Below are 24,042 nucleotides of genomic sequence, written 5' to 3' on the forward strand. Positions count from 1 at the left end.
CTCTGTGTCACAACCCTTATAACGAATTAACGCAGGGGCAGAGACTAGGACTCAAACAAGAATATCACGACAAAGAGAAAAGGATAGCAGGGACGTCTTAGGATTGCTAGCAGTAAGCTAATACAAAAGAGGTTTGAACTGAAGAACTACTGACTACAATGAGCTACCTATATACATATATTGAAGCGGAGACTGAATCTGAATCTGAACTAACTAGCCAATCATTAAATAGGAAAGGTAATCGTACGATGTTCTAAATATAATTACACTATGATGTCATGGAACGTGTTATAGCTGTGCAAGGGTTCTCGAAGGTTCTGGAGTCATGTGACTTGATTGCTTGAGTAAGGAAGTCAAAATCAGGGATATCGGATATAGAAGTAGTAGGCGCTAACGGAATAGAGAAGTTCGGGTTAGGGTTTGGAAAGGTTATAGGTACAGACGCTGGCTGAGCGCTAACAACAGGCGCTTGTGACGGGCGCTTAACAGGTGTCTTACGAGTATTTAGGAAAGAATAATGGTTTGTATTTGGAACTCGTGACACTCTGATGACTCTGATGAGTCCTCTAGTGATTCTGCTCACGACTCAACTGAAGAGAGTCCGAGCGCCTTGCATGACTCAATGGATGAAGAGAATTCCTCCCCCCCTCAACCCACTGCAACCCGCAGCGCTCCCCTTCTTAGCCTCATATCGCAAATACCCCAGGCTGAGATGACCGAGAGCATCTATTCCGTCACCCCTCTCCCTTCCCAATTCCCTTATTCTACTCAATCACCCGAACCTTGCGGCAAGATTCGTGTAGGGGAGAAAATCTACACCATAAAGAGGATTCTTTTTGCGACCCGAGGCCTCGTTGGTCGCGGAACCGTTTGCTATTTAGTCACCTTGGACGATGAAGACTACATCATCAAAGATCATTGGGTTCTGGGCAAGGACGATAATGTAGTCCTGAACGAGATCAAGATGCTGGAGTTAATGGACAACATCCCTGGCGTTCCAAGGCTGGTGGATTATTGGGTTGTTGAGCGGTCAGATGGTGAGCCCGACATTACCCGCAAATATTGGCACAAGGAACGCCGGAGTACCAGAGGCACCAGTCGTACTCATGTGCGTCTTGTCTTGAAGCCATGTGGTCGCCCCCTTCACATGTTCCGAATGCTTAAGGAGTTCGTGCGAGCACTAAGAGATATTGTTAAGAGTAAGCATCTAGTTCGTGGTACAGGTGTCTTAAACTGATGCTCTCTGATTTTAGTCCTACAAACTGCAGTGGAGGAACGTCAGATTTTGCATCGGGACTGTAGTCTTAACAACGCGATGATCCTAGACGAGCTTGGCAGTAGTGAAGGGTTTCTTATTGACTGGGAGTTCACAGTTCGTATTGCCGCGGATAACAAATATCCCATCGGTGGTACAGTAAGTACACCTCATTCATTAAATATTCAGTTTATTAATTCATTTGCCAGGGCACAGTCCCTTTCATGTCACGTGGGCTACTCAACCAGGTTGCAATCCTGCAGCAACAGGCGAACTCGGAATCGATGAAGAAGAAAACTCGGGCACATAAATCAACGAAAAAACCGACAACCCCGAAATCATCGTCGGATTCTTTGGCTCTGCCAATATCATTTGTCGTTCACAGATTCGCGGATGACTTGGAGTCTCTTTTTTTTATATTCGCTTGGGTTTGCATCAAGTTCAGTGGTCCCAATGGCATGGTGCGCCAGGGGCCCTTACCCAATTCCTTGCTGGATCGATGGACAAGCCTTGACTTGGAAACATGCGCCGCCTTCAAGATCACCTTTTTCGTGAATCCAGCAGAAGAAAAGCGTCTCACTGATGAATTTCACCCGTACTTCAGGGACCTCATCCCCCTCGCAACCGAGTGGCGTAAAGCTCTGGCGGACAACATGATTCACCCCGTCACCTTCAGTACCATTCTTGGTATACTCAACTCGCATCTTAACAAGCTTCCCGACGACGAGGAGCTCGCAACTACTGTGAATATGCTCAAGAATGATGCTGCCGTTCTCGCGGATCGTTTCAAGGGGAAACGGCTTGCTTCAGAGTCTTTCTCTGTTGTGGAGCCTAAGCGACAGAAGTCCCATCATACTGGAGACACTGAGTCTGATTCAGCATCGGGCAGTGACGCATGACCAGGAGGGAAAGGTGATTCGATTTGTCCACCCGCTCGTCATACGCTATCTTCTTTGTTATTAGCTTGTTTGCACTGGCATATGCATACCTAGAATCTCGTGTACTGTGTTACGTTGTTATGATAGTTCACCTACGAGCACCCTACTGATTTTTCTCTTTCTCTTCACAATCAGACAGTTTCTTTTACGTACTACTATTCATCTTGCCAATGATGCGCACTGTTTTTGCTTATGTAATCGAAATTTGAATGTAACTCTCAGGCTGGGTGCGAAACGTTTTCTTAACTGACGTCAATATGAAGCACATCTTCTCTCGCTAGTCCCATCTGAATATCGAGTACGAGTCATGATACACAACTCTTGCGACACATTGACTCAGGTGTGTTGCTCTATTACTATCATTACTAACAATGAAGTTTTTCTCTCGCTAGTCGTCCGAATATCGATTACTGAGACATGATATAAAATCCTCGTGAGTCTGGTATAATTCATCAGCGTTGCCTCTTCCTGTTCTTTATTGCAGTGATGCCTCCCCGTGCCGTTGCCAGTCCCAAGAGGAAACGATCCAAGCGCAAAGGATCTGATGCTTTAAAGACCGGCTTGCCAAAGAAGTCGCGGGCTGCAGACATTGCCGAAGTACCCAGCATGGTACCTCTCGTGTCACTCGGCCTGGCTGGAGCAGAAGCAGCAAATGATGCTCCCCGACGTTCTGGCCGCCCTAATGCAGGAACTGGAGGTAGGAACGCCCAGCTGGAGAAAATTGGATTAGCGCTACAATCTAAGCCTCGAGCTCACGAACACAAGGGTAGGACGTCCCTTGGTCCCAATGTTCCAGTCAATCCCCAAGCCCCAGAGCCACGTCGTAAAGGTCGAAAGAAAGATTCTAAGGTAAGTGTTTAATTAATGTTGTTACTCATGTTGATTCTCCCATAGGCGGTTCCTCCACCGTATAGCTCGCTCGTCAGTGATGCTCCAGATGCCTCAGCCATGGATATTGCAGAGCCCAGCTTGACATTACTACAACCTAGCAGACGGTTTGGATTTGCTGCTTCAAACACCACAGACTTTGTTCATCCCGGTACTGCTAAGCCCGATCTTCAGGTGTCGGAAAACCCATATGTCACCGTTGGGATGAAGGTCGCTGAGCAGCGAGCTAGGGACGTTATTGCTGAGCAGCGAGCTAGGGACGCTATTGCTGAGCAACGAGCTAGGGACGCTATTGCTGAGCAACGAGCAAGGGACGCTATTGCAGAGCAGCGAGCTAGGGATGCTATCGATGAGCAGCGAGCTCAGGATGCTATCGATGAGAAACGAGTTCGGGATGCTATCGCTGAGAAATGAGCTCGGGACGCTATCGCTGAGCAGCAAGCGCAGCATACCCAGAGGTCCGTCTTTTTGGAGCACAACTTAGACCCAGCTCTGCGCCAGGAGGATGACACTGTTAGGGCTCAACGTCATCTGAGGCTGCTAGGATCTGAGGAGGACAGCGACTCCAAAAGCAGCAGCAGCAACGACAGCGATGACAGTGACAACAGCGACAACAAAGATCCCGACGGAGAGGCTGACGGAGGCTGAAGAGGATGATGAAGAGGGGGAGAATGATGACACTGTCAAGAGCTCGCAGGAGTTTGGTTGGGGGGAGGCCGGCCGGCGCCAGAAAGAACATCCAGGTAAACATCTTCGTGGCATGATTTCCCTTCATTAAATTGATATCATAGGATTTTCAAAGGATGCGCTACCTTCGCAACCTCCAGTCGCTCGTCCACTCACACCTGAATTTGAATTCCAGTATTCACATGATGAAGATGATGTTGTTGCCCTGACGAGCCTTGATAAAACCTCCGTAAGTTTTCTAGTCTAGCTGAGACCGACTCACTTCATTTTGTTCGTCCAGCGGAACGAAAGCTCTCAGGTATGATCACGTTACTTAATTGTGACACGCTTACATTTCTTTTCTTTCAAGGGCCCTCAGGACATCTCACCAGGCCTACAGCGGCAACAGTCCCAACACATTGAGGTGAGATTAGAAATTGTTCTAATTGGCGCTCACAATTAAGTAGACCATTACCTTGAAGCCCGAGGATGTATTGCAGCGCCACCATGAGAAAAACAGAAAGCCCCGTCTTCCTGACCCTGACTCCCTCAAGCTGCTAAATCAAGAAACCGAGTCTAGCGTTCAGCCATCAAGAGCCAAAAGGTCCAAGGCATCGGGTAGTGGGCCAACACCCGATCAACTATCTTGGTATGGCCCGCGCTGGAAGCGTTTTCTGGAGGATGCCAAAGCGGAATGTCGCCTGCAACATGCCCTGGAGAATCCGTTTCCAGCCTTGGTGAAGAACCTACCAGGATCAATCACCGAAGTTCTTATCGCAACGTTGGTTATGTGGGATAGGAACGGTGAACAATTTGAAGCTGGTGAGTGCTCATTTGTTCTCGTTCGTTCTCAAACTAATCTGTCATCGCAGGGGTTTGGCCTGAGCAAAAAATTAATATGTCTCGGTTGGTGCGTATTTAACTCATTCTGGGCCGATATATCGCTGACAGTCTGTACTGAAGCTGTACGACGATCTTTCAACTTGGCGATCAGACTTGAAGAAAACTGCCATAAGCATTGCACCACTATCATATTCGCTCATTCCCCCGCTTTCGGTCCCCACTCAAGAACGTGCTGCTTGGATTGAACATGCGGCTGCTGGTTTAATCAAAGAATCGCTATTCTTACGGTTTGGGGTGGATGAAATGGTGAGTGATCTTGCACTGATCACATCTATACTGACAGAAGATTGCCAGGGGAAAACGCGAAATTTTGCCCATCCCGCCCTTCGTGAGGTTGCCATCGCATTCTTTTACACAGGGCCATATCGAATCGCGCAAAGGATGCCAGAGATCTTCCGTACGGAATTGCCACTCTCGTGTTTGGCTTTGGTTGCCGCAGTGGTAGGTTATCTCCTTCACAAATGTTGTATTAATTTTTTTTCTATACTAGTTCAATTGCGTCCTCGACGGTCTTGCGAAAAACGGACATGGAAAATCATACCCGAATTTTTCAAGCAAGGACTACAGCCCTATTTACAATCAGATGCTCGTATTTCTCAAAGATATCCTTGGAGACGCGTATCATGGTCCGAGGCTGTCAGCTCAACTGCAAGAATGGGCTGCAGCGGGATGGCAAGGATCTCCACCCTCTCCGAAAACTTTTATACTAATTTCATTTGCACAGGGCCGCGGCATTGAATCTCGAAGGAGTTGTTGAGGCGAAGCACGACCACCTGCAAATTCTTCTCGACTAGTTTTCTATTCCCGCGCCCCTCTTTCATCGTTTTAGACACCGTTGTATCATTGTGTTCCCGATCGTGATCTAATACCGTCCAACATAGTCATGTGATTGAATATATTGGTTTTGTTTTATTTTTAGTGTCGTGTAAGCAGTACAGCGAGCAATATCAGTACAGTGAACAATATCTGCACAGTTCCGGTGCTCTGTGAGTGTCTGTACATACATAGACAGCAAATTTTTTTGCCAATTTAAGTAGAATTTCGTAGTTGCTGGGTGGTCTGTGAGTGTCTGTACAGAAATTCACAGAGCAAGGTGCTACTTGATGAACTGGCTAACAGGGACCAAGCTGTGGAGCTTGCACACTGTACAGCGCTGTACAGCGCTGTACACCACAAAGTGGTTTACTGATGCAATGCAATTGCTGGGTTCCTCGACGTGCCTGCGATCAACACGGATGATCTGCAATTGCAGGGTATGCAGGCCGTGATTGCAGCATGTGCTGCCTCAGTAGGTCCTATTAAAATATTCTAACTCTAACTAACCATCATTTTTTATAGCTCGAACGCGCTTTCAACTTTGTTGCAAAGCCCAAGGCTCTCGACGATGACCAAAGCATAGCCACTGGTAGTGTGAAGGGCAGTACTAAATCTCGCAGAACGATACCTTCGAAACGCAATAAATCCAGTAACAAGGACGCTGGCACGTCGGCATTTTCAGAGGCAAATTGTGGATTGGCGACGACTGATTATTACCAATCACTCGCAAGGCGGGGGCTGAAGTATACAATAGACACCATCGCCATGGTGCAGCAGCGCCAGGAGGCAATCCAGAAGCTCAAGAATGCTCCTGCCGAGGACCTGAAACCCAAGTGTGGGCGTGCCCTGCTTTGTATGTATTTTTTCCTCGTCATGCGCTCTACAACTACTGACTCATCTGACACCGGCAGAATATTGGCTGTTTGTTCCATCCCATGCTCTCTGTGCTTAGTACCAGTACCGTTTACACACTAATAGATCCCTGCTGCATTTCCCCTGCCCCCACTCCGATCATTGAAGCCATACTACCTACAAATCCACACATTCAGCGAGCTTCCTGCATTCTTCTGGACTACTTTTTAGTTGCTTTTTCATGCTTTTGGACCCCTTTTTTTGATGTGGTCAACTTTCAATGCTCAGTATCGTGCTTTTTTCAATCCGTCCCACAAAAAATAAGTGTGAAAAAGCTGAGGATAAGTAGAATTTGAGTAGTGAGATCTACTGAAAAAAGTCCGTGCTACTTTTTTGACTTTGTGCGATGGTTGCTCGCTAAGTCGTATGAAAAGTGGTACTTAAGTGGGTAAAAAGTGATCTCGTGATTTCCTGATGTAGCTATGGAGCATGCTCGCACCAAGGACCTTGCATACAAATGTTTCCCCCGAGACCTCTCGGACCGACCACCCTCACGACCTTCCTATCTTGCCTTGTCTGGGGCAAAAGCGAAACGTCGACCGCATTCAGCACGCTCACAACCTTCAGTCCCGGATGTTTCGCACCTATACAATATTCGGTGGCAAAGGGGGTGAGTGCTAGAATTTCTTCGTAGTTTGCTTCTGTCGGTGCTCATGATAGATCTCCTTATAGCACATACTTCTCCAAGTGCCCCTAGTCCCACACTTTTACGTGCGAAGTGCCTTGGTGACGCACATTTGCGTAGCATTGGCAGTGCATTGGTGGTGCACTCGGACATTGTCATGTTCCTTGACGCGAACCTCATTCAGGTCTGAGTTCAGGCACCATTTATCATATACATACACTGACATTCGGTAACGCTCTAGATTCCACTGCTCCACTGTCAATTGCGTGGCATAAAACCATGTAGCTTTTCAACTAATTGCCGATGACAACGTTGGGTTGGAACTCGGTTTATACGATGAACCAGGTGTCTGCTGTGCATCGCTGGAATCCTCTTGTTGGCTCGCCACCGTGATGTTGTTGCGCTGGTGAGTATGTCTGGCGGAGGATGGAGCAAATATCTATCAGGGTGAAGGTACATTATTCAATTCAGATTACCTTCCAAAATTAACTTCTTTTGCATTTCAGGGGTGTCCACGTTTGATACTTATGAGCCGTGGCTCCGCGAAGATGGCGTCACTGTATTGTTTATGAACAGTCTTGGCGGTATATCGCAACTAGAAATTGGTGCAGTAGTGGAAGAAGTTCTTGGCGTTCTTGGTAGGTGGAATCATTCCACCAAGGTCCAAAAACAACTGACATAAATTAGCGTCGCAGAAGATTGTTCCGTCTCGTGTCTACTGCGTTCCATTTATGACCTCGTTGAGTGCGCCTGGATTCTCCATTTCCGATGTGAATGTATCCAGGACTTACGAACTTATTAACGGTGATTCAAGTTCCTTCCGCATGGCCAGGAAATACTGATGGACTATTTATTGCTGCAGGCAACAACGAGGACGATGAGATCGACTTACTCGCGCTCCTGGATGCTCCAACTGATGCCCATTCCTAGCTTTGTGTACGCTCATGGCCGGCTGTCAGGGCCACCCCTGTCGAGGAGGAATATTTACATCTCAACATACCCTGCCCTGTCCCGTTACAGCAAGTTTCACTGGGGATGAAGCGCAGGTGGAAGTCTTGCTGCGAACCTTCACTTCTTCTCCATCTGACAGTTCTCGTTCTTCATCTGATAGGGGTTCGACCCAGCAAGGTTTGGGTATGTCAGAAGAGAAGGTGAACAAGGGTATTAGATATGCATGTCAAGCTGTGCTAGTCCCTGAGCCAGGTATGCCACGATTTGTCACAGTTGTGGGCGATGGTGGCTGCAGAGAGACGTTCACTTGTAGCGCTAAAGGTTTGTTTAGGAGTACATGCCGCTCGCTTGCCTGTGATCCTGATCAGAATACAGCCATTCTTGTGGCCCTCGACTCTGGGACCCTGGATCCAGCGAAGACAGTTCCTGCCGCATTTGTTAGTAACGTGGGTGAAATACTGGAAGGGAGCATAGGTGGTTCTACTAGTGCTCGTGAGCTGGTTGGACGTGAAGAACATTTCTGTGCTTTGATAATCGCAATCTTCACAGCATGGTCCAGTGCCCTGCGTTCACTAACTGGCCGATCTAAACGCCGCTCTAACTGTGTTAGGAATACACACACACACACTCGTCCGGAAGATATAATTGTCGTTGACGCACTAGTACCATTGTGCTGTGCTTTCGTCAGAAGCTTCACTGGAAGATGCTGTTATCGCTGTGAAAGAAGGTGCGGCAAACTTGAAGACCCGGGGAATGAAGGCACGATTAGAACGAGCATCGTATGTGGGAGGTGGAGAAGGAAGGATTAGTGTTCCTCCTGATCCCGGTGCTTTGGGAGTAGCCAACATCGTGGTTGGGTTTGCAAATGGTATGGCTGTGTAAAGCCCATCCTTGGAACTTCGACTCTATACTTAGTATACGCGTCCTGCACGTGATATCGTGTGCAACCTTCTTCAAGCTGTCGTCTCTGTATTATGGACCTACAAGACCTCATATGGGACATCCTGTATACTGAGATAACGATTTTATGTCCTGTGCGTGTCCGTTTACTGGCGATTCTCATTGCATCTTTGCCATGTATGGACAGGTTCTAATAGGCTCTGATATCAGAAAATATCAGAACAACACGATTTGCCGAATGGGTCGTCGCAGATCTCTTCTAATTGGTTAGTATGAGTCTTATGATATTCACATAGGGTGTCAATGAACAATAATGTCACCAACAGATGATCATGCACTGATGTATGCTGTGTGCACTGTGTGCGACATCTCACAGCGCGCTCTCTTCTTATACCTGCCTTACCCTGAATTTCAAGTTAATGTCGTGTGCTTTGACACGCTTGTCCAAGAAGGCGCCGGGGCATAAAAACAAAGGTCATTCAGATATTGTGCGCAACACACTTCTCGCATCCAATCTACTATGAACAGACTTCTCGGACGCAGGCAAACCACATCTTCAGGCCATACGTCTCCTGATACCATGTCTCTTCCTGGTTCCGCCAGCCCTCCAGATGTAGGGATTGACATATCATCCACCGACTATGCCCTCAGGCGTAGAGAGCTTATGAAAATGATGTCTGACCTCAAATCCATGGGGTGCGTGTTTGTTGATCTGACTGCGCAGCTTGTTCATGTGACCCCTTATAGTGCCGAGGCGCTCATCGACTTACCATCCGTAGTCGTCATCGGTGGCCAATCAGGTTCGTGGTCGCCTCCTCTTGCCACCACAGCTACACTCAACCCAATATTTTAGCGGGCAAAAGCTCGCTTGTCGAAGCCGTTAGTGGGGTACGTCGGCAGATAGTTTGTCCTTCTGTCCCTTGACTCATTATTTTTTCCGTTATGATAAAGATCAATGTCCCGAGAGACAGCGGAACATGTACAAGGTGACCTTGCCACCATCAGTCACTGCAAGGGATGCTTATGCTACTCTATGGAGATGCCCTATGGAATGTACAATGTCTAGTTATGCCACGTCATGGTCTTGCACTATCACCTTACGGATGGGCTTCGATAATAACGGCAAAGACATGCCAAAGACTGTTACGGTGCCCTTCGGCCGAGCGATTACTGACAGAAATGAGGTTGAAGTTTGGCTGCGTCGTGCTCAGGCAGCCATTCTGAACCCTAACGTCCCTTCCTCGAGTTTTCACAGGAAGACTATCGAAGAACTCAGGAGCTTAAAGAATACACTGAAGTTCTCCCGAAACGTGGTGTGCGTCTCGATTGAAGATCCCGATGCGACAGACTTGTCGTTCTATGACCTACCTGGTAAGTATATGCTGATCTGGATTGAGATGATATATCTGATGTGCAATGAAGGTTTGATCCAAAACGAAGAAGCCGAAACTGTTGCCCTCGTGAAAAGTCTGGCGGAACATTACACCAAGAAAGAGAACACCATCATATTGACCACAATTCCTATGAGTGGTACGTGCATGAACTGCGAAATCCTTTTTGCTTTAGCTGATGCGCGCCCTCCTAGATGATATGGAAAATCAACAATCCATGACTCTTGCCAGAGCCGCAGACCCCGACGGAAAGCGAACGATTGGCAAGTCTTCCATATTGCGATATGATTAAACAACTCAAATTTTTTCAGGTGTCCTTACGAAACCTGACACGCTCGGCGCCGGTGCTATCAACCAGCGCCGAAAATGGGTAGAAATCATTGAGGGTCGCTCGGAGGATCACACATTAAGACACGGTTTTTACTGCGTGCGTCTTCCCGATGATGCCGAACGGACACAACGCCTGTCTCGTGCTGAATCGCAAAGGCGTGCTGCTGAATACTTCGATACGACGTCGCCCTGGAATAGCGTGACCGACCGTCATCGGTTTGGAATTCCGGGTTTTGTCTCCGATGTCAGCCGACTGCTCATCCAGCTGATCGAGGAAGCGCGCGTGGATCTTCTAGCTCGCTTGCTATAACAGAACTTACGTTGCTTATAGTTTACCGCGCCTCAGAGAAGATATCGACAAGCTCCTTGCCCAATGCAACAAGGAATTCGATGCATTACCCCCGCCACTTGCAGATGACCCGCAGATTGAGGTTTTGGGGCGTGTTAATGCATTCTGCGATGTCTTCAAGGGCTTCGTGAATGGCAGTCATGAAGACAAAATTCTTGCGCAGCGGAACCGCGCGCTCTATGCTATCTTTAAGAGGGATATACGCGGCACTGCTCCTGACTTTAGGCCTCTTGAAAACCCGGAAGAGTGTCCTCCACTGGATGATACCCAAGGGAAGATGACTCTTACTGAACGAGATCCTGGCGTGAAAATGATGGGTATATATGACATCAGCAAAGTCATCCAAGAGTATGTTTTCGCATTTTTTGTGGTAGTTGGACGGCAGCTCAACCATTCATCAAGGGCAATTGGATGGGAGCTTCCAAACAACGTACCATATCAGGCGAAGGCGAACCTCATAGCTCAATTCGTCAAACTCTGGGTTGCTCCGTCTGAGCGCTGTCTCGCTGGCATCAATGACGTGCTCGATCAAGTTATCGACACACTCATAAGTGTCCATTTTGGACGCTTCAAAGTGCTCGAGGGTTATGTTGGGTAAGCATTGACTCTTCATAACTATTGCCTTGGCCTAAGTTATCTGCGACACTAGCAATTTGATAAGAATTCAGGTTGATATCTGCAAGGCGCTCACCAAAGAAGCTGTCAAAATAGCTTTGGATTTGGAAACTACCCCATACTATACTCAAAACACTCACTATCTTCAAACAGTCAGCGAAAAAATGGCTGGCCTACTATAAGGTAGTTCGGAATCAACGCAAGATTCATCATGCACAGCCTGTACTTCCTGAAGTCGCTAACCCATATTATCGCGGCGAGTCTCCTGAGTCCAAAGCTTTGAGGGCTCTTGCGGAGGCGGGGTATACAGGTCTTAGCATACCAGATCTCGCGCGTCTGTTACCTCCCGACTCACGCGAGAAAGAGCTAATCGTGATGGCTGATGTTCGAGCTTATTATCACGTCGCCTACAAGGTGAGTCTCGTTTATCATCTGCATCTCAATTTGCTTATCTCCCGAGCAGCGCATCATTGACCATATTCCTCTGACGATCGAGCATGCTCTCCACCATGCCCTGGCGGAACAACTGTCGCAAAGCCTTCTCACGAGCTTGCTGACCGATGTTGCATCTGGGCCCAATTTCTCTGAGCGTATGAACGAGTTGGTCAGTGAGGACGCTTCCATCGCTCAGAAACGTGCATCGCTCTCGACGAGGAAACAGCGCCTATCGGGCATTCGCCGGAGACTCATGACTTTCGGTAACGGTACTTGATCGCTGAGGGGTTACGATGTATTTTCGTCTGCTAGAATTTCGTGCAAATATAGATCTTGAGACCTGTTGTTGTTTATGTAGTGGTTACTGTATTGTTCTGTTACAAGCCGTGACCTCCAGTCGTTGCATGGTTTTGTGAGTGGAGGGGCGTAAATTAGAAAACGAGTGTGGGTACACGATATTTGCTCGCGAGCAAAATGGTGCGTTCAAAGATCGGGAACGGTGCCCGGGCCGAGAAAGTAAAAGCATCAGCAGTCCTTGAAAGCAGTCGTGTAAGCTAGATTTAAAGGGAACTGGTTGCGGATAATTGTCCAGCTGGAGCGGTAGGGGTTGGAGGAAAAGGTAATACGTGTGTCGTTAAGCAGCTGGACTTGACATCCATGTCTGCGATAAAACTTTTATGAGCTGCAGGAGAGAGATAAAGTGTCAGAGCTACTAATGAGGGCAGACGACAACAGCTGAGATTATCCGATCAGCTTAAGAAGTCGTGTACGAACGACTCGGACATCCATATATCAACTTAACGTCACGAAATTATTTCCTAGGCCTCGAATTCATAATGCCATCGTCTGACAGTTTCATTCACGGACTTGAGTGAGAGACAGAGGCATGAATATTTGAATCCCCGACTCTACGAGTAGGACAAATCTAAACGTCCAGGCACATGTGCGTGTAAACATATTTCCTTTTCTGAAATGACCATTCGCACCTTCAAGTTAAGCTGGGCAATTGCCTTTGTATTTATGGACCTAGTACGAGTGCTCGTGACATCCTGTATGAGATAACAATTTTATGTCCTGTACGTGTCCTTTTGATTCTGGTCACATCTAGCTAGGTGCCACTGGACAGTTCTGATAGGCTCTGATATCAGAAAATATCAGAACAACACAGCACGATTTGCCGAATAGGTCATCGCAGATCACTTCTGATTGGTATGAGTCTTACGACATTCACATAGGGATGTCACCAGATAGCTGTCAATGAACAGCAATGTCACCAACAGATTATCATGCGCTGATGGTTGCTGTGTGGGCGACATTTTACGGCGCTCTCTCTTTTTATACTACATGCAGGTGGCTTAGTACCGGCTGCGGATATCAAGTTAACGTTGTATGATTTGACACGCATGTCCAAGAAGGCGCCGGCGCATAAAAGCAGAGGCCATTCAGATATTGTGTGCAACACACATCTCACATCCAATCTACCATGAAAAATACATCATCAGGCAATACATCTCCTAATGCCAAATCTCTTCCTGGTTCCGCCAACCCTCCAGATGCGGGGGTTGACATATCATCCACTGACTATGCCCGCAGGCGTAGAGAGCTTATGAAAATGATGTCTGACCTCAAATCCATGGGGTGCGTGTTTGTGTATCTGACCGCAAAGTTTGTTCATGCGACTTCGTATAGTGCCGAGGCGCTCATCGACTTACCATCTGTAGTCGTCATCGGTGGCCAATCAGGTTCGTGGTCGCCTCCTCTCGTAACCACAGCTGTACCCAACCCAATATTTCAGCGGGCAAAAGTTCGCTCGTCGAAGCCGTTAGTGGGGTACGTCGGGACTCGGTAGATAGTCTGTCCTTCTGTCCCTTGACTCATTATTTTTTCCGTTATGATAAAGATCAATGTCCCGAGAGACAGCGGAACGTGTACAAGGTGGCCCTACCACCATCAGTCACTGCAAGGGATGCTTATGCTACTCTATACAGATGTCCTATGGAATGTACGATGTCTAGTCATGCCACGTCGTGGTCTTGCACTATCACCTTACGGATGGGCTTCGATAATAACGGCCGAGACCTGCCAGTGCAAAAGACCACTACGCAGCTCTTTGGCCGAACGATTACCGACAGAAGTGAGGTTGAAGTTTGGCTGCGTCGTGCCCAGTCAGCCATTCTGAACCCGAATGTTCCTTCTTCGAATTTCCACACGAAGACCATCGAGGAACTCAGGAGCATGAAGAATACACTGAAGTTCTCCCGAAACGTTGTGTCTGTCTCGATTGAAGACCCCGATGCGACAGACTTGTCGTTCTATGATCTGCCGGGTAAGTATATGCTGATCTGGATTGAGATGATATATCTGATGTGCAATGGAGGTTTGATCCAAAACGAAGAAGCCGAAACTGTTGCCCTCGTGAAAAGTCTGGCGGAACATTACACCAAGAAGGAGAACACCATCATATTGACCACAATTCCCATGAGTGGTATGTGCATGAACTGCGAAATCCTTTTTGACTGAGCTGATGCGCGCCCTCCTAGATGATATGGAAAATCAACAATCCATGACTCTTGCCAGGGCCGCAGACCCCGACGGAAAGCGAACGATTGGCAAGTCTTCCATATTGCGATATGATTAAACAACTCAAATTTTTTCAGGTGTCCTTACGAAACCTGACACGCTCGGCGCCGGTGCTATCAACCAGCGCCGAAAATGGGTAGAAATCATTGAGGGTCGCTCGGAGGATCACACATTAAGACACGGTTTTTACTGCGTGCGTCTTCCCGATGATGCCGAACGGACACAACGCCTGTCTCGTGCTGAATTGCAAAGGCGTGCTACTGAATATTTCGACACCACGTCGCCCTGGAATGGCGTGACCGACCGTCGTCGGTTTGGAATTCCGGGTTTTGTATCCGATGTAAGCCGACTGCTGATCCAGCTAATTGAAGAAACGTGCGTGGAAATTCTAGTCATTTGATTAACAGAACTTACCTTGTTTATAGTTTACCGCGCCTCAGAGAAGATGTCGACAAGCTCCTTGCCCAATGTAACAAGGAATTCGATGCATTGCCCCCGCCGCTTGCAAACGACCCACAAATCGAGGTTTTAGGACGTGTTAATGCATTCTGCGATGTCTTCAAGAGTTTTGTGAATGGCAGTCACGAAGACAAACGTCTTGCGCAGCGGAATCGCGCGCTCTATTCTATTTTCAAGAGGAATATACGCGGCACTGCTCCTGATTTCAGGCCTTTTGAAAAACCGGAAGAGTATGTTCCACTGGATGATACTGAAGGGAAGATGACCCTTATTGAGCGAGATCCTGGCGTGAAAGTGATGGGCATATATGAAGTCAGCAGGGTCATCCAAGAGTATGTTTTCGTGTTTTGTTGTGGCAATTGGAGAGCAGCTCAATCAATCATCAAGGGCAATTGGATGGGAGCTTCCGAACAATGTGCCCTATCAGGCGAAGGCGAATCTCATCGCTCAATTCACTAAACTCTGGGTTGCTCCGTCTGAGCGCTGTCTTGCAGGTATCAATGATGTGCTCGATCAAGTCATCGACACACTCATAAGCATCCATTTTGGACGCTTCAAAGTGCTCGAGGGTTATGTTGGGTAAGCATTGACTCTTCATAACTATTGCCTTGGCCTAAGTTATCTGCGACACTAGCGATTTGATTAGAAGTCATGTTGGTGTCTGCAAAGCACATGCCCAAGAAGCTGTTAAATCGGCTTTGGCTCTGGAAACTACTCCGCACTATACTCAGAACACGCACTATCTTCAAACACTGCGCGAAAAATGGCTGGCTCGTTATAAGATAGTTCGGAGTAGAGCTTCTCAGTATAAGGCCCCCGTACATCATAATCAGGAGCATTATTCAACCACGTCCTCTGATGACGATTCTGAGGAAGCGTCGATGGTGGAAGGAGTGACGGAATACGAAGGACCGACGGAGCAGGTATATTTTTCGGATTCACCAAGGGCATATCGTCCACAGTCGTCGTCTTCGGCACGGATACAACCAGCTATACGGGCTGTACCCCCACAGGCTCCTGTTTTGAATTCGACCTCTTGATCCCGCGTTTACTCGTCGTCGGAGACGCCCGAGGCCAAAGCTTTGAGGGCACTTGCAGAAGCGGGGTATGCCAATATTGGGATACCGGATCTTGCGCGTCTGTTACCTCCCGACTCCTTCCAGGAAGAGCTAATTGTGATGGCTGATGTTCGAGCCTATTATCACGTTGCCTACAAGGCGAGTCTCGTTTATTGTCTGCGTTTCAACTTGTTTATCCCTCGAGCAGCGCATCATTGACCATATTCCTCTGACGATCGAGCATTCTCTGCACCATGCCCTGGCGGAACAATTGTCGCAGAGCCTTTTTACGAGCTTGCTGACCGATGTTGCGTCTGGGCACAACTTCTCTGAGCGTATGAACGAGTTGGTCAGCGAAGACGCTTCCATCGCTCAGAAACGTGCATCGCTCTCGACAAGAAAGCAGTGTCTATCAGACATTCGCCGGAAACTCATGACTTTCGGCAACAGTACTTGATTGGCGTGGGAGGTTGCGATGTATTTTCGTCTGCTAGTACTTTCGTGCAAATATAGATCTTCCCTCTTGTTGACCGGTGACCTCCTATTAACCTCTGTCGTTGTCATGTAATGCAATGCTTGCTGTATTTATCTGGTATGTGTTTTTGAACGTTGTTGTATTACATACTCCCAAACGAAGGAGTCGGATTCTTTGTTCGTACTAGCACATTGCTACCTAAAACTTGTGATGACAAGGAGGTAGCCCTGAGGCCTGAGGTCGGTGACCTAACTCCTTATTCGACGTCGACATCGACTGGATTCCAGGTAACTGCGCCTTCCTTCCCACGGTCCAACGCGTCAAGCTTTGCCATGTCCGTAGGTTCGATATTCCAATCAAATACTTGGCCGTTAGATATGATACGTTCTGGCTGCGAGGATTTGGGTAGAGGCACAAATCTGGGCGGATGCAAATAAGACCATAAGTAAATATCAATCGAGTCACTCACCCTCGTTGTAAAGACCACCTGACAAGAATCTGAGCAGGATCTTTGGAGTACTGTAACACATCAAACATCATGACGCAAGAAGATACAGTATATAATCACCTTTGTGGAGAGTTCCTGGATGACCGGGTTGTCAAAAGCACCACGCAGAAGAGGCGAGTATGCCTGGACAACGATGTTGTTCTTTCTACAGTATTCGACGATGGGTTTTTGCTGGCAGAATGGATGTAACTGATGACGGTTTCAGCTTCCTCGCAATGGTTGTGAGCCAATCGCAGTAATGCTCACCTCTATTTGGTTCACAACTGGCATCTCTAGACCAGCCTCACGAATCTCTTCTATGTGCTTTGCTGAGCTATTCAACTATCAGCCGAGAGGGAACCTGTGAGTGATAATACCTACTAATTTGAGACACCGACAGATTTGATCATCCCGCTCGCCTTGCCGTCCAAAAGAGCCCTGTAGGCAGAAAGACGTGCGTCCTTGCCTCCAATGGCACTGTGGGTTAGGTATAAATCATAATACGCTAGTACCCATCTCGTAAGCCGTAAAGATTATCAGGAAAGTACAAGACTTACAAGATCCAAGGTTCGCAATCGAGTCTTTCAAAGCAGCCATCGTGCCATCGTAGGTGAAATCATTATGGAAGACCTTGGAAGCTAACGTGACAAAGGGGACCATATAGGTGAGAAACCAATATCTAGGAGCTCCCGAATAAGATTTCCTCACTGATAAAGACGTCTTCGCGCTTAACGCCACTTTTACCCACTCCAACACCGACTTGAACTTCATTCTCGTAGTACCGGGCCCCATCAATCATTCTAATGATCTAACTGAATTTCGAAACTCTGACTGATGTGCAATACACACCGGTAGCCATTTTGAAGGGCAACCTTGCAAGCTTCCGCACATTCCTCGTTCATGTAGACACCGAGCCCAAGAGTGGGCATGGTCTGGCCTAGATTATTCATGTTGATCAGACACCACGTGGACGTATGATGATAGAAGCTCACCATTGGAGAGTGTAACTGTTTCAACCATGATTTAGAGCTGGAGGGTAAAGATACTAGAGAAAGAGCTAGCTATTTATGCAAGTCCGAAGCGTGCGGTGCGCTCGGGAGCTGACGGATATTATACGCACGACTGACATAGAATCTGACAGCCTCTTCGTACCGAGGTTGAAGCAACCAACTATGTCAAGCAAGCGGGCCCCGGCAGGGCGGACAGATGTATGCGGAGGGGCTTCGACACCTGAGTCTGACATGTGACACATGTGACGCCCCAGTAAGATGTGACACATTAGCGAACAGGAGCAGCGGGATTGGATGCGTCCCCATTAAGTACCTACCCATGATAAAACACTAAACCTTCTTGATCCTGCCCAGAAATTTTGAGTCTAAGCAATTTCGGCTTCATCAACCGTCTCGTCATTTTGCTGGAGGGCTGCACCAAAAGCATTCATCATCGTTTATTTTTTTTGCTCCGGAAATCAGGCTGCGTAGATCAAGTACTGTGCTAGATGTTTGCGAATCCTTCGGACTTGACGTTGAGAGTTGTGGTACATCCATGGCACGAATATTGACTTGAGAAGGCTGCAATCTGTTGAGTCTGGTTGAAGCCTTACTTCTCGGGTGGTCAGCAGTATTGGGTCGTATACATTCTGGGCTAGCTGGATCACTCAGGCTTAATTTTGGCGAGACAGTGAGAGAGAACCTTGCTTACATGCACATCATCATGATCATCACACGTCGTATCCCCTTAATAGCGACTCAAAGTCACCCACGTCACCCCCTACGGGCACCAATTTCAGTCCCGCAAGCGCATGTCAATAGCCCAGCCTTCCATAGATATCTGGCTCCGCGTAGTTGAACACAGCGGCCCTTGTCCCCACGACGGTCTCGAGCTTGCATCGATTAAAATTTCCCGAGATTGTTTGTCAGCTTCTTGGTCGAGTGCTTTCCGCAGTCACAAGCCCTCTTGCGATCTCGACACGTTCCTTCGCGTATCACTGCCCATTTCCTCGGAGAACGGTTTTGAACCGGGTCATTTTGTATCCCCAAATTCGCAGGTATAGCACAGCGGCTATCATGGTGGGTAATTATCCTTCTGCGGTAATCAGATTCAGTTGGATGCACGTTGACGAGGTTGTGGGATCGTATATAGAGTCTGGACCATCCAAGAAGCTCTATGATTGGTAGTTGCGCGAATATGGTATAAGCATGGTTCGTCCCTAATTTTCGTAGTCGCTTTTGATTCTCCCGGCCTCGAGAACCACCATCGAGCAAATAGGTCATCGCCAGATCATGATCATCGATATTGCATCGCGGTTCAGTAACAAAGGACAACATCTGCATTTGGCATTGGATCATGCACCCACCCGAACCCTACTACACTCGGTCAACTCAACTGAAAAAAACAGAGACACTCACCAAATGGCGGAAACTGCTGACGCGCCAAGTTCCTAAACCGACCCTTCCGGCCTTGACTCCGGATCAGCTACAACTACTGCAATATCGCTTCTTGAAGTTAAGGTTCAGGGAACCTGGAGGAGTGAGGGAGAGTTCTCAATTTGAAGGTAGGGGTTCTCCTGCTCTTTCGCACGCACGCACCAGTGAACCAATTGGGTTTCTCCGCTGTTTTGCCTGTCAAGCCGTTCGGGGTGGTCCTTTTGGCCTCCTGACGGTTCACCCTTGTTCTGAATTCACAGGACTGAATTCCCTCATAGTATATGATTGTACTCTAGTTTGTCCCGTACTCTGTCCGCACCGAAAATACGCAAGCACGACTTGCGCATTTCCCTTTGCATGCAGGATGTCTTCTCTTCCAGTACCAGAAACTCGATAGCACAAGACGTCATGACATCAATGCTCATCGCATTCCTCCATCTCAAGTACTGAACAGTCTGAAGCTTGATAGGGCCCAAAAAATCCGCTACTCGTCAACCGGGAGGAAGGCGAACGTGGTTCAATTGAATTTCCGAAACTGCTCTTACACAAGTCAAGTCTTCGTGTGAAAAATTGATGGTCCAATGGGTGAGATCTGCAATCCGGGATTTGCAGCTGTGCAGCCTGTGCAGTCCAAAGACGTGGCGAAAAAATGAATTCGTTGAGTACTCTCATTACACACACTGGCATCATACCGTGATATAGCACAACATCTGGCCTTCATACGCTGACCCGACTCCCTAGTCGACGTCGACTGGATTCCAGGTAATTGCGCCTTCCTTCCCGCGGTCCAACCCATTAAGCTTTGCCATGTCTGTAGGTTCAATGCTCCAATCAAATACTTGGCCATTGGTTATGATACGTTCGGGATGCGAGGATTTCGGCAGAGGCACAAATCTGGGCGGAGTTAGATAAGAATATAGGCAAATACCAATCGCGCGTCACTCACCCTCGTTGCAAAGACCACTTGATAAGAATCTGAGCAGGATCTTTGGAGTACTGTAACACATCAAACATTATGACGCAAGAAGATACAGTATATACTCACCTTTGTGGAGAGTTCCTGAATGACCGGGTTGTCGAAAGCACCACGCAGAAGTGGCGAGTATGCCTGGACAACGATGTTGTTCTTTCTACAGTATTCGACGATGGGTTTTTGCTGGCAGAATGGATGTAGCTGATGACAGTTTCAGCTTCCTCGCAATGGTTGTGAGCCAATCGCAGTAATTCTCACCTCTATTTGGTTCACAACAGGCATCTCTAGACCAGCCTCGCGAATCTCTTCTATGTGCTTTTCTGAGCTATTCAACTGTCAGCCGAGAGGGAACCTGTGAGTGGTGATACTTACTAATTAGAGACACCGACAGATCTGATCATCCCGCTCGCCTTGCCGTCCAAAAGAGCCCTGTAGGCAGAAAGACGTGCGTCCTTACCTCCAGTAGCGCTGTGGGTTAGATATAAATCATAATACGCTAGTACACATCTTGTAAGCCGTAAAGATTATCAGCAAAGTACAAGACTTGCAAGATCCAAGGTTCGCGATCGAGTCTTTCAAAGCAGCCATCGTGCCATCGTACGTGAAATCGTTATGGAAGACCTTGGAAGCTAACGTGACAAAGGGAACCAGATATGAGAGGTCAATGTCTAGGAGCTCCCGAACGAAATGTCCTTACTGATAAAGACGTCTTCGCGCTTAACACCACTTTTCCCTACCCCAACACCGACTTGAACTTCATTCTCGTAGTGCCGGGCGACATCGATCATTCTAATGATCTAACTGAGTTTTGAAACTTTGACTGATATGCAATACGCACCGGTAGCCATTTTGAAGGGCAACCTTGCAAGCTTCCACGCATTCCCCGTTCATGGCGACACCGAGCCCAAGAGTGGGCATAGTGTGCCCTAGTAGACGATTCGTGTTGATCAGATACCACGTGGACGTATGATAGTAGAAACTCACCATTGAATAGTGCAACTGTTTCAACCATTATCTAGAGCTGGAGGGTAAAGATGGGGAAAGAGTCTTTATGCAAGTCTGAAGCGTGCGGTGCACTTGGGAGCTGACGAATATTATATGCACGGCTGACATAGAAGCTGAAAGTAGTGGTCAGCAGTATTGGGTCATATAACAGTGAGCACTGATAGCGCCCATAAAATTTGTCAGCCAGGAGCGAAGGTTGAACGTTGAATTTCTGACAGTGCTCTTCCGAGTAGTCTCCACACTGGCATCAAACCCAGTCTATCATGATATTTGTTCTGTGACAGCCATGATCAATGGTACACCATGCTGTATCATCAAAGTTTCTTTTCGAAAGTTCTGTTACCTTTGTTTTTTGAACATTAATAGTCCTCCTTCAAGATGCAAGGCAACCGCTGGCAACCAGGGCCTGCAATGCAGAGTTGCCAAGAATATCCGAACCTACTATCTGAGAATGGTTATATTCTTCGCCAATATTAATGCCCAAAATATCATATGATATAAGGTCATTGCACAGCCACCTACTCTTTGTCTCCGACATTCTCCCTAGAAGCATCCCTCACAGCGCCAAATTTTAAAATGCTCCAAAGTCTCGTTCCCACCATTGCAACTATCCTGCTGGTGTTTTTAATTGACTTCGCAGCTGCAGGAAACACCACTTGTGCGGGGAATATGACACAGTGGTACACAGAAGCAGTAGGAGAGACAGCATGTGAGATTCATCCTTTTTTACCCATTTGAGTCCCGTCCTGAGTTGAATAGGTACGACGTACCAAAGACTCAGACAAATATGTAATCCCAACTGTATGTCATATCTTGTTCGTGTTCATTGAAGCGCAAACAAAACATGAAACGACTCTAAGATGAAGTCCCGAACTTTCGACCAAATACTCCAGGTGATCAATGCGACGATCAATTGCGTACGTCTCAGTTAGGTCCCCCTCGTACAAGTCAGGTTTACATTCATGGGTAGAGGATTGTTGCTGTAACTCTATATCGTGGGCGCTGAGTATGCTTTGTATGAAGTATGTTTCCTTAGCTGAGTACTGGGAGCATTACGCTAACTTACAACCCAGCTGTCAATGGGATGTGAATGGCGGGTCTGTCAATGGGATCGACGCTGGTAACACTGCAGTGGTGTCCGTAATATTACTAGAATTAAATCTTATTCAGGTACTGGCGCATATGGGATGTATCGTTCTCCATCTGGACCGTTTTGCACTCCAGGAACGAATTCATCGTAAGTACAATAGTGCTCAAGTTCCGCTTGCTTGTTGTTTACGTAGTTTCTTGTCTAGGCTTCCTAGTGACGTACAGGCTGCAGTTTGCAACGAAGACATCAAACTCGCCAATTTTCTGTACGACCTCTTTTGGACCGACGGTGCGTGGTGAGTGTCCAGTTCATCGAGCATGATACCAATGTTAATGGCGTGTTCAGGTTCTAGTACGTGAATTAGGCATTCATGTTTCATGAAGTACTGACTACATCTGTAAGTACCTACACCATGAACACCGCTGCTGAGGACGAAGCGGCGACAAATAACAACATGTACACCCACTGCAATAGCACGACAAGCTCGACTTTGAGCTCAAGCAGCAGTACAAGCACTGCTTCAGGGGCCCCATCCCAGACAACGACTGTTGCTTCTGCGGATTCCGCTCAGAAATCTAATAGTAATATCGCCATAATCATAGGTCCTGTAATCGGAGGTCTGATCGTGCTAGTCGGGAGCGTCGTGATCGCACGATTCTGCTGGCGTAAGCGCCGCATTTCATTGGAGCGCCGCGCTTCATTGGATACCGATAGCCCATACACAATGGCAACGGTCTCACCATATACAATCACAGATCCTGGTAAGTCTTTGATTACATTTTCCGTCAATGGCAAGAATGTTAAGCGATTTAGATGCAGGCACGAGACCGACTTCGAACAGGTTCGAGTATCCGCGCAAACGGAGTTATCTACCGATATCACTGTCAGACAATTTCTCTTCGACATCTACCCCCACTAGTGCACTAGCCTCAACTACTAGTACAAACGGCCAGAGCTCATCGGACCTTCTTGGGAACTCCGTCAGTGCGCTTAGACACGAGGATGCTGGGGTTGTTCCAAACCTTACACGCTCAGTCTCTGGAAGACTACCTCCAGCGTACAACCCTGGCTGGGAAGTGCCCGACAGAGAATCTTCGCAACTGAATCCCGGTTCGGAATTCCAAGCAGAGGAGCCTTCCAGGTCACAGATCACGGCGGACAGTGAGCCTAGGCCCAGGCGCACTAAGTCGTGATGCGTCATCACACCTTCTGTTTGACGAACAATTTCATTCCATACTTTTCGACTCTGGATGATTATAACACACATATACCATATGTATTACACAGTACTTACTATTGTCCCTGCCCGGCCATACTATCTACCACTCTGACATTTACCATGTAGGCCGTTCGTCCAATCGTTCGCTTTCATATCGTGTATCTGACTCATCTGCATGTTCGCTTGGGTTGCAGTCACGCAAACCGGCGGTCGGCACAGCCCTTTTGCCAATACCGCGGTCTGACGCTGTACTCTGCGGTCAATTTCATGTGCGTAAACTGACCCGAGCCACAGCA

At 47.7% G+C, this 24,042-nt stretch overlaps 8 protein-coding genes across 8 annotated transcripts; 6 read left to right on the forward strand and 2 right to left on the reverse strand.

Moving 5' to 3' along the window:
* Nucleotides 1–622: 622 nt before the first annotated feature.
* DFJ58DRAFT_727278 (uncharacterized protein) lies at nucleotides 623–2,154 on the forward strand (the record flags this gene model as incomplete). The annotated part of the gene is made up of 3 exons (XM_041385454.1): nucleotides 623–1,199; nucleotides 1,254–1,414; nucleotides 1,465–2,154. 3 exons carry the CDS (start codon nucleotides 623–625, stop codon nucleotides 2,152–2,154), a joined length of 1,428 nt encoding a protein of 475 aa, XP_041244479.1.
* Nucleotides 2,155–2,679: 525 nt separating this feature from the next.
* Nucleotides 2,680–3,495, forward strand: DFJ58DRAFT_727279 (uncharacterized protein; the record flags this gene model as incomplete). Its single annotated transcript, XM_041385455.1, has 2 exons — nucleotides 2,680–3,042; nucleotides 3,088–3,495. 2 exons carry the CDS (start codon nucleotides 2,680–2,682, stop codon nucleotides 3,493–3,495), a joined length of 771 nt encoding a protein of 256 aa, XP_041244480.1.
* A 5,879-nt stretch (nucleotides 3,496–9,374) lies between these two features.
* Nucleotides 9,375–12,251, forward strand: DFJ58DRAFT_727281 (P-loop containing nucleoside triphosphate hydrolase protein; the record flags this gene model as incomplete). Its single annotated transcript, XM_041385456.1, has 11 exons — nucleotides 9,375–9,550; nucleotides 9,602–9,654; nucleotides 9,708–9,746; nucleotides 9,806–10,225; nucleotides 10,277–10,384; nucleotides 10,557–10,819; nucleotides 10,872–11,272; nucleotides 11,327–11,518; nucleotides 11,574–11,691; nucleotides 11,759–11,953; nucleotides 12,003–12,251. 11 exons carry the CDS (start codon nucleotides 9,375–9,377, stop codon nucleotides 12,249–12,251), a joined length of 2,214 nt encoding a protein of 737 aa, XP_041244481.1.
* Nucleotides 12,252–13,047: 796 nt separating this feature from the next.
* Nucleotides 13,048–16,224, forward strand: DFJ58DRAFT_345131 (P-loop containing nucleoside triphosphate hydrolase protein). The gene is made up of 12 exons (XM_041379955.1): nucleotides 13,048–13,159; nucleotides 13,210–13,612; nucleotides 13,664–13,716; nucleotides 13,770–13,804; nucleotides 13,875–13,909; nucleotides 13,963–14,300; nucleotides 14,352–14,459; nucleotides 14,515–14,583; nucleotides 14,632–14,929; nucleotides 14,980–15,345; nucleotides 15,401–15,592; nucleotides 15,648–16,224. Exons 2-12 carry the CDS (start codon nucleotides 13,458–13,460, stop codon nucleotides 16,051–16,053), a joined length of 2,055 nt encoding a protein of 684 aa, XP_041244482.1. The 5' UTR covers nucleotides 13,048–13,159; nucleotides 13,210–13,457; the 3' UTR covers nucleotides 16,054–16,224.
* Nucleotides 16,079–16,660, forward strand: DFJ58DRAFT_345091 (uncharacterized protein). The gene is made up of 2 exons (XM_041379954.1): nucleotides 16,079–16,230; nucleotides 16,280–16,660. Exons 1-2 carry the CDS (start codon nucleotides 16,192–16,194, stop codon nucleotides 16,526–16,528), a joined length of 288 nt encoding a protein of 95 aa, XP_041244483.1. The 5' UTR covers nucleotides 16,079–16,191; the 3' UTR covers nucleotides 16,529–16,660.
* A 1-nt stretch (nucleotide 16,661) lies between these two features.
* On the reverse strand, nucleotides 16,662–18,417 carry DFJ58DRAFT_344912 (NADP-dependent oxidoreductase domain-containing protein). Its single transcript, XM_041379953.1, has 9 exons — nucleotides 18,026–18,417; nucleotides 17,883–17,970; nucleotides 17,742–17,833; nucleotides 17,591–17,671; nucleotides 17,415–17,538; nucleotides 17,301–17,367; nucleotides 17,115–17,243; nucleotides 17,016–17,065; nucleotides 16,662–16,965 (listed from the first exon to the last, which is right to left on the reverse strand). Exons 1-9 carry the CDS (start codon nucleotides 18,051–18,053, stop codon nucleotides 16,803–16,805), a joined length of 822 nt encoding a protein of 273 aa, XP_041244484.1. The 5' UTR covers nucleotides 18,054–18,417; the 3' UTR covers nucleotides 16,662–16,802.
* A 1,779-nt stretch (nucleotides 18,418–20,196) lies between these two features.
* Nucleotides 20,197–21,861, reverse strand: DFJ58DRAFT_905990 (NADP-dependent oxidoreductase domain-containing protein; the record flags this gene model as incomplete). The annotated part of the gene is made up of 10 exons (XM_041394986.1): nucleotides 21,781–21,861; nucleotides 21,417–21,712; nucleotides 21,271–21,358; nucleotides 21,130–21,221; nucleotides 20,981–21,061; nucleotides 20,805–20,928; nucleotides 20,691–20,757; nucleotides 20,505–20,633; nucleotides 20,406–20,455; nucleotides 20,197–20,353 (listed from the first exon to the last, which is right to left on the reverse strand). The coding sequence occupies exons 2-10, from the start codon at nucleotides 21,442–21,444 to the stop codon at nucleotides 20,197–20,199; spliced, it is 816 nt and encodes a 271-aa protein (XP_041244485.1). The 5' UTR covers nucleotides 21,445–21,712; nucleotides 21,781–21,861.
* A 100-nt stretch (nucleotides 21,862–21,961) lies between these two features.
* Nucleotides 21,962–22,981, forward strand: DFJ58DRAFT_879965 (uncharacterized protein; the record flags this gene model as incomplete). Its single annotated transcript, XM_041394520.1, has 8 exons — nucleotides 21,962–22,146; nucleotides 22,197–22,238; nucleotides 22,298–22,354; nucleotides 22,408–22,459; nucleotides 22,511–22,557; nucleotides 22,608–22,674; nucleotides 22,733–22,822; nucleotides 22,930–22,981. Coding segments are annotated over exons 1-8 (540 nt in total), but the record flags the coding sequence as incomplete, so codon positions are not given.
* Between the last annotated feature and the right edge of the window lie 1,061 nt (nucleotides 22,982–24,042).

This window comes from Suillus subalutaceus, assembly GCF_016647625.1.
Source record: "Suillus subalutaceus strain FC151 chromosome Unknown DFJ58scaffold_45, whole genome shotgun sequence".
Classification (NCBI taxonomy): domain Eukaryota; kingdom Fungi; phylum Basidiomycota; class Agaricomycetes; order Boletales; family Suillaceae; genus Suillus; species Suillus subalutaceus.